The following is an 11,875-nucleotide window of genomic DNA, read 5'->3' as shown; positions in this document are numbered from 1 at the left end:
ATCTTTGAGGTCTCATCCAACCTGGTTGATTCTATGATTCTGTCATAGAAAGTGAGTGTGCACCAAGTTCCTGTTCTGTGTGTTGCTTTTTACAGGTTTGCCGTGTAACTGTGTAGATCAGTTTGTACCAGTGTGTGGTCAAAACGGACGAACGTATCCAAGCGCATGTATAGCTCGTTGTGTTGGGCTCCAGGACAATCAGTTTGAATTTGGATCGTGTATTTCCAAGGATCCTTGTAACCCTAACCCTTGCAATAAAAATCAAAGGTAAAAGCAGAATGTTTTAAAGGTTTTCTTAGGCATCTTCGACTTGTAAAGCAGATTTATGGTTTCTTTGGATGTATTGTATATTGTGGTACTATTCTACTTTTGGGATGCTCTAATAAAAATAACTGAAGTAGCTACTTTTTATTTATCAGAGTAAGTATTATTGGACTGTAGTAACTGCCAGTTCTTGGTTCCATTTATGTAGTGCTATATTGATCAGATTCATTATGCAGATCTCAGCTTGAGTAATAAAATTTGATGTATACTTTCAAAAGTGGGAGAATCACATTTAGTTGAAATGGCTATAAGTGTCATTTTACTACTTTGTTTTACACCTTCTTTTAGTAGTTTAGAAAAAAAGACCCACATCTGAATTCAAGGCACAGAGTCAGACTTGCTTATTCAGTCAATAATCTGTGCTTTTTAACTCTAAAATGGGAAAATATCACTCACTCTTTTCTTAGTTAGAGTGATATCTTGTGAAAACTGTGTCTGTACAATCTCCATTTTTTCAGTGTCAGAAAAGCAAAATCTGCATAGACAAATATAGTAAAACAAAAATATGCTTTGTACTAGTGTCAGGAGAAAGGAAAATCTGACCTTTCTTACAGAGATCAAAGTCTGTGGCTCAGTATTGGTCTCTGTCTTCAATTTTCCCAATGTTGTGCAATACTGCAGTCTCCTTTGAATTTGTGCATTTTTCTGTTTTGAAAGAAAGCCATCTTAAGAAGTTGTGTAATGCTGTGCTTTCATGAAAGCCAATTGTAGCAATTTTATTTTTTTGTTTTTCTGCAGTCAAAATGCCTTGATGCAGAAAACTACTGAGAAAACACTGTGGGTTTTTAGCTATAATAGCCATTATGGCATTGAAGATTGGAATTTCAAAACTGCATTGTGGATAAACACTTTTGACTTTTTGTATTTGAAATTTGGAGAGTATAGAGAGGTTTTCCAGAATACCATTATGCTTAGAACCTCAACTTGTAGTTTTAGGAAAGGACTGTACACAATACATTTTTCTGGGTCAGTTTGATAATGCAGTGTATACTTAACATGCTCAACTTAAAATGCCTTTGATGTGCTTAGAATCTATTTAAGTTATTACATTCCACTTGTAAAGTGCTTAAATCTTTGAATTTCTGAATCTTCCCTACTATAAAAGGCATATGTGTAATGCATAGGTCAGCCCCACTCAAGAGAGAAGAAGGATGTACTGTATATAATCCAGTGGTGGCACCATTGTTGTCACTTATAGAAGGAGGAGATTGTTAGAAAAGCCATTTGACCTTTCATCAGTCTATTCATCAGATTCTGTTGGCTGCCATTTCTCTAGCAGAGAGATGTCTTGGCAAACCTTTTGCAGAAAAGACAATAGAAGGCACATACTTAATACAAAGGGGAAGGAATTTCTGCTGTTTATTGGTCTGTACTTGTCTGTGAAGGCCTCAGAGGAATGGCATGCCAAAAAAGTGTTAATACTAGATTTTTCTGTTTGTTTGCAGTCATCCCCAAGGTTGGATGTGACACAGTGTTCTGAGTCTACAAAGCTAGAATCCAGTTAGATGTTTGTAATTGAAACCATATCATCATGTAGGTCTTGTTTTCACTACTTTCTCAGGGAAGGGTGAGGATAGACCTCTGCAACAGAATCTCTTTCTCTTGCAGCTCCCAATTTTCATGTTTTCTCTTTTTTTAAAAAAAATATTCTTTTACAAAATGAAGCATGAGAGTAAGCAAGAAGTTTATCCAAGACTTTTTTGGGAATCCATTGAAAAATACTTGGTAAAAAATACATGTTATTGGAAACTGTAGTTGTCTTCACAACTTCATTGACTAAATGTGGTGTGAAACAGTTTGGGGTTTGTGATGAGACCTGAAATTGACTGTTCAGAATGTTTTATCGCTTGTATTTCCTGCAGCTCTGATAAACCATAATTAGCTCTAAAGCACTGGAGATTTCATTGAAAATATCTTCCCTGAACACTTTAAGACTTATAAGAATAAATCCTATGGCAAGATACGAAATTATTTTTACTTTCTGCAGGTGCATACCAAAGAAACAAGTTTGCTTGACCAGTTTTGAGAAGTTTGAATGTAGCCAACACGAATGTGTGCCAAGGCAGTTAAATTGTGACCAGACACGGGATCCTGTTTGTGACACAGACAATGTGGAATACACTAACTTGTGTACTTTGTACCAAAAAGGAAAAAGCCTAGCATACCGAGGACCATGCCAGGTAGGAAGTGGTTCTACCCATAAATACCAAGTCTTCTTTGTTCTTTTATATTCAACTTTGCAGTTTGGTTGGGGTTTTTTTTGCAATATTGTGGGATTTTTGGTATTCTGTTTTTTATAGCTTATAAAATGCGTTAGTTGAAAGTAATAATTTAAAAATTTAATTTTTAACTAGTATAAGAAAACACTGAAAGTAATAATTTAAAAATTTAATTTTAACTAGTATAAGAAAACACAAATTTATATTCAGAATTTTGTCAAGTGTTTCTCTGCTTTAGTTAACAGTGGTCTCAAAACCAATCAAAAGCTTAATTCATACTTTCTTGGGGGTAATACTCTGGTATTTATATTAAGTCTTTCTGTAGTTTCTGGTATTAAAGCTTGCACTGAGGTATGTTTGCAGTAATTAGTGCAGTTCCTTGGTTACTTAAAATGCTAGTTTTTACCAATTTGAACTTGTTTTAAATAAATAGTCATTGAAAGTCTTCAGCTTTTTGCATGATTGTGCTCTGGGTTTACCAAGTTCATTGTTCAGGATCTATATACAGACTAGGTAGTCTGTAATACTTTTTTTAGTTAGTCTGGATTGGATTAGTCTTCATATTAATCCTTGGGAAGGATTAGGATAAGGTTTAGTTTTTCCATGCCACTGTTCCCTGCAGAAGTGGTGGACAAGCTTTCTGTCACTTTACAGGGTACTCTGTTCCAAATCACTGGCCTGACTGTTGATAGGCTGTTCATCTCCAGGTTTTACTCAAATTACAAAGATTGATTTGAGAACTTCTCTTGGTCTTAACTGATGGGAATTCTTAGAAGTAAAGAACATTTTTTTTCAGGGCTTTTCTCTATTACAAATGTTATTGCTCTTTTAACCCACTTCTAATTTCTGCCTCTGTCTTTGTACCATTACCCCTTATTCTGTCATTGCAGTTCCTAACAGAGTCCCTTTCCAGCTCCCTTGTAGCCCTTTCAGATCTTGAAAAGTTGCTATGAATGAATCAATAAATTATTGATGAGTCCTTAAAATATTAATGAATGTTACACTAGAAATATTTATTAATGAAAATAATTAATGATCTTTATTAGTAGAATAATTGCTGTAATTCTAAATTATATATAGTAATACTATATATGTTATTATATTAATAGCATTATGTGAAGATGAAATTGTAATATTTTCAAGTCAATTTAAATATGGTTATTTTATTTAAGCGTAAACATGCAACAAAGATGGTTGTTTTCCAGAACATGCTTTATTGTACATTTTTCAGATCCCAACTCACATTTTTCTTTAAGTACTTACTCTTTTCACTTATGGCTCATTTGTAAACTGACAGGTTATTTCCTCTAGATTTCCTACTTTGTTGAATGTTTGTTAGCAGCGAATTCCCCTTAACTTCGTTTTCCTCACGTTAAAACTACTCTGGGGTTTCTCTAGTGTGACTGAGTTGATCTCTGAAACATTTCTGTGTTTCAGGCATTTTGCAAGTCAGTGGAACCTGTATGTGGACACAATGGAGAAACCTACAGCAGTGTCTGTGCCGCCTACTCCGACCGCGTGGCCGTTGACTATCACGGACACTGCCAGGCTGTGGGTGTGCTCTCAGACTACGGATTCCATACGGAGTGTGCCTTTGTTAAGTGCCCCCAGCTCTCTGCCACTGGCTGCAAACCAGTCATTGCACCAGGTATGTTGATTCCATGTGGGAGTTTACTACAGAGAGGAGAGAGAGTCTCCAGGCTCTGTGTGTAAATAGGGGTAAATTTGGAACAAAACTTAGCCTTTAAAATGTTATATTCCATAATGCCTTTGAGACATCCAAGAGAAAGGATGAAGTAGAGATCTCTACTTAAAGGCTAGAACAAGGCAGTATCAAGGACTCAGATAAGTAAGCCTAAAATGAAAAGGCCTTGGCTTTAAGAGTCATGCTTCTTCAGTCTTGAGAAACTTTTAGCTGTCTCCATGGGTTGGGTTTGGGAGAACCAAATGTGGTCTGTGGTGTATAGGGTAGGATGTGACTAGGAATCTGATGAGTAATTTTTCAGAAGTGGCAGCACAGATACCACAGTGGAATGCCAAGCTGTCATCAGCGTAGGGTTCCCAGAAGGGCAAAGATGATGTTTAATTAGAAGACAGAGTAAAACACCATATGTATTTACAGTACTGTAAAAGAGGAAGACAGGAGGAGGTAAGGAAAGCTCCATTCTTAAAGAGTTTTATTCATGTTTTTCATTTCTCACCCTTTTTGAAAAAGGATTTTTGTGCTTTGGTAGTATATTTAGTATTGTAAAAAGTCATTCTCTGAATGTGAATTATATGTAATAAGTTGGAGTGTTAATTTATCAACAGTCATGGGTAAAAAGTTGAAATATTGGCCCTTTGGTTTCTGAGATGGTGAGGAAAAACAGTAGGAGAAATATGACATGCTTCTGTGTTAAACACAAATCTGTCAGACAAGTCTTTTTTCCCCTTTATTATGTAAAAAGTCTAAGCTCCAGCATGGTATAACTAAAGAAATGAATGCTTCCAGTGTGCACAGTTGCTTCTGTCATGTCCTAGCTATATCAGCTCTTGAAATCCATCATTTCTGTAGCTACGTATGCATGCATCCATAGAAAACCTTGGCTTGTGGTACACAAATTTTCCTCCAGTTTTTAGCTTACAATGGTGAAAGATCTTGAATGAAAACTCATCTGGTTGCTTCATGTTGAAAGCAGTAAATATGTGTTGAAAGGTGACTGCTTTTGAGTTGTAAATGTTTTCAATATTAAATAATATTAGAAATGTTCAATTCTGCTATCAAGTTGAAACATTTACTTTGCTTTGGCAGTTTTGATATTTTCATTTGCTTTGGTAGTTTTGCATTTTAATACTCTGTTAAGATTGAAATTTTGACCTCCTTACTTAAAAATGGAAAGACCACTTGCTTTTATTTCTGAGATTTATTTTTTTTTATTCACATAGGAGCCTGCTGTCCACTGTGTGCTGGAATGCTGAGAATCTTGTATGACAAAGAGAAGCTGGATAATTTTGCAAGGGTAAACAGTTTAATCATACCTAATGTTAAATGGTACATGAAAAGTTAAGTTACTGTATATTTTCTCCTGAAAGATTAACATATTATAAACCCAGTTATTTTTAGATTAACATATTATAAACCCAGTTATTTTTAAGTAGTTAGTGTGTGATTGGTTGTTTTTCTTCATACTGTTTATACTTTCCTTTATTTCTTTATCTGAGGCATATAGATTGAATTGCAATGCAAAGCAAAACAGAGTTAGAGTAGGCACAAACAAGCAGACTCAGGTTTGCAGTTTGTATGACTTGTAATAGTGAAGACAAATGATATGGGAACAGTATCTTGTGGTGGTAATGCAGTGTATATTTGTTATTTGTGGCCTTTTTAAAAGTGTATTCTGCTAGCTCACTATTTCCCAATGTAGGTAAATTAGTTCTGACATTTTCTTAGGTTTAAACTCTTTAAACACCTTTAAAACTCAATACCTCTTTAAGCACTCAAAGGTGTTTACACTCTTTGGTTATGTCGTGGTTTAACCCCAGCAGCAGCCAAGAGCCACACAGCCTCTCACTCACTCCCCCACCAACGGGATGGGGGAGCGAATCAGAAGGGTAAAAGCTACAAAAACTCATGGGTTGAGATAAAGACAGTTTAAGAGAGAAAGCAAAAGCTGCACACACAAGCATAGCAAAACAAGGAATTAATTCACTGCTTCCCAAAGACAGGAGGTGTTTAGCCATCTCCAGGAGAGCAGGGCCCATCACGTGTAACGGTTCCTTGGGAAGACAAACACCATCACTCCAGATGTCCCCCCTTCCTCCTTCTTCCTCCCACCTTATATACTGAGCATGATGTCATATGGTATGGAATATCCCTTTGGTCAGTTTGGGTCACCTGTCCCAGCTGTGTCTCCTCCCAATCTCCCATGCATCCCCAACTTCCATGTCAGTGTGGCAGTATGGAAAGCAGCAAAGGCCTTGACTCTGTGTAAGCTCTGCTCAGCAATAACAAAAACATCTCTGCATTATCAACTCTGTGTTCTGCACAAAACCCAAACATAGCCCCATACTAGCCACTTTGAAGAAAGTTAGCTCTACTTCAGCTCAAACCAGCACAGGTTATCTAGATAGTTGTCACTCATTTTGTTGCTCATCAGCTAAAATGCTGCATTTTAACTTAACATCTCCATAAGTTAAACACCAGCATCCTTCACTGCTACTCTTTGAAAACCTCCAGCACAAGACTGATCTGATGTTATCAATCACTGAACACACCATACTGGACCCAGACTCCCCATGTGCTGTATGAAAATATTGTCCTTTGACTGCTTTTATGCTTCAAGATACAGAAGTGTGTATTCAGGAGTGGAGATTCCACAAGCTGAATGCCACTGGACTCTTTACACTTTGTTAGCGTGGCCTGGGGAGAGGGAGCAGGGTGTAAATAAAGGGGAACAGTGACTTCTGCTGGCTCTGTTCTTGCTGTTGCAGCTTGAGTGTGTGGTTGGCCTTCATCTCAAGGTTGGGCTGCTGATTTACATCCTACTGATTTCCTCTCAGGGATTTCTTGTTTGTAGGAGCCCTGTGTGTGTGTGTATTCTGCTGAGTAACTGTCTGTTAGGTCATGACTGCATCCTGGATTATCTTCCAGTTGATATCTCTAGTGGTACCAGGGACGTGGTGGCCACTGCAACTTCTCAGTTCATGCATTCCAACGTGGCTGTGAAGAAGAATTTTTAGTTTCTGTTAGAAAAAGGCTTTCTAGTTAAAAAAATGTATTGCTCTCACTCAAGTAGTTGGTGATAACTACTCTCTGCTCACCTACTAAGCACCATACTACCTGGATTAGCGTATGTTGTTGTTTTTATTCTTCTTTTTCCCCCCCTCTTTGTCACCACAGTCTTGCTGACTTTTCTCTTGCTCACCTATTGCCACAATACATGGTCATCAAGTTTTTACAGCTCATATAATTAAAATATGTATCTGTGTCTTAACATTTAAAATATGTGATCTCTCAAACACTCAAGCCAGCATTCAGGAGTCAAAAGAATTTTGGCACATGCTAGAAATTGCATAAGTTTGGCTGAAGTTCTCTCCTTTGAAAACTTCAATCAGGGGTCATCCAGTATGTCCCCATACATGATGTCTTAGTGGTCACAGCAACCTGAAGACTGCACAGTGTGACCTTACCCTGCACATAGAGAGTTGGAAGCTCTGAGCCTTTGTTACTCCAATGGAAATCAGAGGCCAGACAGTATCTCCTAAGAATACCATAGAAAATGCATTTGAGTAGAGTTGATACTTGTGTCATCTCCATTAAATTCATGTTAGTAACATTGACCTCCTCTGATTCCATCAATAAAATGATAGGATTGGTGTACAGCCCTTGCTGTTGACAGTGCACATATATGTGTATATGTAGCATATACATCCATTGTACTGGAGGTGGTTACATCTCAGAGGGATCATTGCTAGGAATGCTGGCATACACTTCTGCCAATCCAAGAGGGCAAAGAGGAGTAATGTTTGCATCTTAGTTCAGACACCTGGTTCATGTGAGAAAAAACTGCTTCAAATACTGGAGTTCTATAAATCTGGCTTCTTTTTCTCTCCCCATCCCTCTGGCTGTTTTTTGTAAAGATAGCAGGAAGTAAAAGTCAAGATCTCCACAGAGCAAGGAACTATCAGAGACCTGCTAAAATTCTAATCTGTCAGAGTTCCACACTAAGGCAGTAAAATCCAAGTCTGACACTATCAGTCATTCTAAAAGTACCCCTGTGCTTCTGTTTTAAGAACAAGTTTTGCTGATTAGTCAGCATATCAGACTAGGTTTTAATGGACATGGAAATCCCTCAGAGGTCCAGTTAAAAATGTGCTGTTGACACCTTGCAAATTTGATTCATATCATCTACTTGGATTTCCCAGATTTCCACTTGCTAAGGTCCTGTGCCAGGGGTCTTAAAAGAAATGAAACTACAGTAGAAGAAAGATGGATTTTTTTCAGCTAAACCTAGAATACAGAACACAACAGATTGACCAGAAGTCACAAATGAAATGTTTGTGTCTATGTACACATCCATAAAACACCTCTGTAAGTGATCTGGAAAAAAGCTGAAAAACCTTAAAGGTGTGGCAGTCCTTAAGTAGACTGAGCATCTACAATCAAATTATTTTTTGTCAGATACAGATAGCAGGACAGAGATAAAAATTTTCTGAGGAAAATATATTTACCTGGTAGTTATGTAGTGATCTTGAAATGTCCTGTGTTCCCATATGTACAGACATAGATCTGTCCTCACAAAGCCTTAGCCCTTCTTTCTGGTGGCTCTTGGAACAGGTTCTTTGCTGGTAGTGGAGTGTCAGCTGGGAGTAGAATCATTGAATCATTTAGGGTTTTTACTAGCATTTAGAGTAGAGTTTAGAACTGAGTAGTTGAATAACTGAAACAAATTTTATGGCATGACATGAAGTTATTAAAACTGAGGAGGGGAATTTTCCATAATACCACATCATCCACAAAGTTCTTAATTTTCTTCCAGGTGACAAATAAAAAGCCAATAACAGTACTTGACATACTTGAAAAAATCCGCCTGCATGTGTCAGTGCCACAGTGTGATGTGTTTGGATACTTGAGCATAGAATCTGAAATTGTGATTCTCATCATTCCTGTGGACCAGAACCCCAAACCATTGCAGGTAGACTATCTTATTTTTGTTTACCCAGCATGGATTTATTTGACTTTTGTATGTGTGCAGTGGTGTCAGGCAGATATATTGTGTGTGTTTTGATTGCCCATGCCGCAGAGCAGCCCTGTTATGTCCAAGTCAGCTCCAACCTCTGTCTTCCTCTCTAGCATAAATAGCTCAAAATGTTACCAGGACTTAGGAAAGTCAGTCTTGAGCCTTGCCAGCATGGTCAGCTCTCACTCCCTCTGCAGCAGGTGCTGTCAGATTTCTGGGGAGAGGAGGACTTTCTGAAATTAGAGAGACCACCTGAAACCAGGGTGGAGCTGCTCATCACTGGTGGCACCCATTGCTGAGCTGGATTTTCCTCAACTTTCAAAGCTTTAGACCTGCAGATACTGTCAGATTAAAGCTTCACCAGAGGCAGCTTCCAAAGCTATTGCAGAGACTTAATACTAAATTCATTCCTGGACTGCAGCAGAAGGTATAGTGGAAAAAAACCAATTTTCTAACATAAATTCATATTTATAATCATGTCAGTGGGGCAATGGAAACCTGAAAAACCTGGGGTTCCTCAGGTTTTCCTATACCATTTTACTCTTCCCTTCCCATAAAAGAAATCAGTTTTGCCTGATTTGTAAGAAAAAAAAAGTCCAGTAAGCAGAAAAAAATTATTTTTCCCACTATTGCAGACTTCAAGGCAATATCTTGATCAAGCAGGGTGGAAGTCCTCAGTTTTAGAGGTACTTTAGTTATAACTTACTGTGAGTTTTTTGGCATCAGCATTCAAAACACATTACCCACAATAACTTGTTTACAGCATCCTTCCTTTTCTTTTGCTACTCCTCAGGGCTTTCCCAGAGTTTTCATAGTACCAAAGTCTATGATAAGAGCTCTGATATGTTTTCTAAGAAAAACTCCCCAAAATTATAAAAATCTTCCATGCTGATTGGAATAACTCAGATTTTATTTCCTGAGTTTTGCTATGTAGCAACATTTTTGCATTGGCATGGCAAAAGGGAAACAATAATTTATTTTTTTCCCCTCGTAGATTGAAGCCTGCAATAAAGAAGCAGAGAAGATAGAATCACTGATCAATTCAGACAGCCCAACGTTAGCATCACATGTGCCACTGTCTGCTCTAATTGCATCTCAAGTACAAGTTTCATTCAGCATTTCTTCTCCTTCTGTTCAGGTGGTGCCTGTCCTACACTCCCTGTTCATAAGCCTTTTATTCACCTTGTCAGCATTAATGTATTATATATAACTGCTTGGAAAATATGCATGAGTGTTATGAAGGACTTTCAGAATTGTTCATCACTGAACCAGAAAACAAAATACTGAACCAGAAAAAAAAAAAACTGAACCAGAAAATAAAAATAGAAGATTTGATGAAGACATATTTTTCAATGAAGAACTTACAGTATTTGGAATAATGTGAAAAGATGATTCTCTTACTCATTACTAGTCAGATGAGTGTTTCAGCACAATTCAGTTGTTTCCCATTGATCTTGGAAACATTAATACACTCTGGAAGGTTCCGGCGTCGTGGATTTATGATTTTTGTGAGAAGGGATCTTATAGGGTTTTTTCAGCAATGAACAAAATAAGTGTTTTGGGTTTATTGAAGAATGTTAATTTTGTATTACTCAGATGCGTATCAGTGACAATGAAAAGCATGCACCTATTTTAAACATCATTTTTGGAAGAAACAGATTGCTGCTACTTAATTACTTTACCAAAAATTTAAGAGTTTATTCTCATGTAAATATGCTTTCATATTTTATTATGAAGAAAACTAACTAGCCCTGGGCCTATTTCAGTAGATGTCTTTACTTAGACTAGTAAAGACTTGCAGGACATTGGGCTCACTGCTTGTAAGATGACAATCAAGCTCTATGCTAGTACCTGACTTCAGTGAAGAGATATGTTCTTTTTATAGTTTTGTACATTTCAGAATCTCATATTGGATGCAAAATTATAAAGAGTCTCAGTATCTATATTTAAGTGCCATTTAAAATATTGCAGTATTTGCATGTTATCTAATGAAATTTATACTTTAAATGTTTATACGAACAGTATGTTTTATTACTTATTGTATTTTATGCACCTGACCTTAGTCTACATGAAGTATTTTATATCAGTATTATGATAGCCAACTTTTGAAGTATATACAGAAAAACCTATTTTTGCCAAAATGCTGAACTTTGAAAGAAAGCACTGAAAACTTTTTGAACATGTATGTTGTAGCATGTTTGTAGCAATTATGTTCTGCTAAATCTTTTAAATGCAAAAGTATTAAAGCTTTTTATTTTAATAAAACATTTTGTCATGTGTCCTCTTACAGAATGCATGTAATAGAGTTCTGTGAGCCAGTGTGTATTTTCCTTTCTCTCTCAAATCAGCACTGCTCAGGGATCGAGGACTCCGAGGTAACGGGACAGACACACACTCAGGTAGTGAATTCAAAGTGACTTATTCCACCTATGTATATGTGTGCCCTTACAAAAAGGATACAAAGTCTACTACATTAACAATGGAAAAGTTGTTCCTAACAATAAAGAGTACATACCAACCTCAAGAGTGATGAGTGGTCTAGTGCAGAGCCCCATTCTGGTGGGGTGGCAGGTGCAGAAGCTTAGTGGGCGTCCCCACATCAGGTGCAGAAGC

At 37.2% G+C, this 11,875-nt stretch overlaps 1 protein-coding gene across 1 annotated transcript in view; it reads left to right on the top strand.

Moving 5' to 3' along the window:
• The window catches only part of RECK (reversion-inducing-cysteine-rich protein with kazal motifs), a gene marked incomplete at its 5' end in the record, with an annotated part of 50,808 nt that extends 40,282 nt beyond the window's left edge, over positions 1 to 10,526 (top strand). The window contains 6 exons of the mRNA XM_009072943.1: positions 96 to 267; positions 2,312 to 2,504; positions 3,981 to 4,191; positions 5,469 to 5,542; positions 9,062 to 9,217; positions 10,257 to 10,526. Coding sequence (XP_009071191.1) covers positions 96 to 267; positions 2,312 to 2,504; positions 3,981 to 4,191; positions 5,469 to 5,542; positions 9,062 to 9,217; positions 10,257 to 10,472 — 1,022 coding nt within the window. The remainder of the gene's footprint in view (positions 1 to 95; positions 268 to 2,311; positions 2,505 to 3,980; positions 4,192 to 5,468; positions 5,543 to 9,061; positions 9,218 to 10,256) is intronic.
• Positions 10,527 to 11,875: the final 1,349 nt, after the last annotated feature.

This window comes from Acanthisitta chloris, unplaced genomic scaffold (genome assembly GCF_000695815.1).
Source record: "Acanthisitta chloris isolate BGI_N310 unplaced genomic scaffold, ASM69581v1 scaffold3364, whole genome shotgun sequence".
NCBI classification, from domain to species: domain Eukaryota; kingdom Metazoa; phylum Chordata; class Aves; order Passeriformes; family Acanthisittidae; genus Acanthisitta; species Acanthisitta chloris.
Note: the sequence above shows the minus strand (reverse complement) of the source record. Positions and strands in the feature narration are given on the sequence as shown.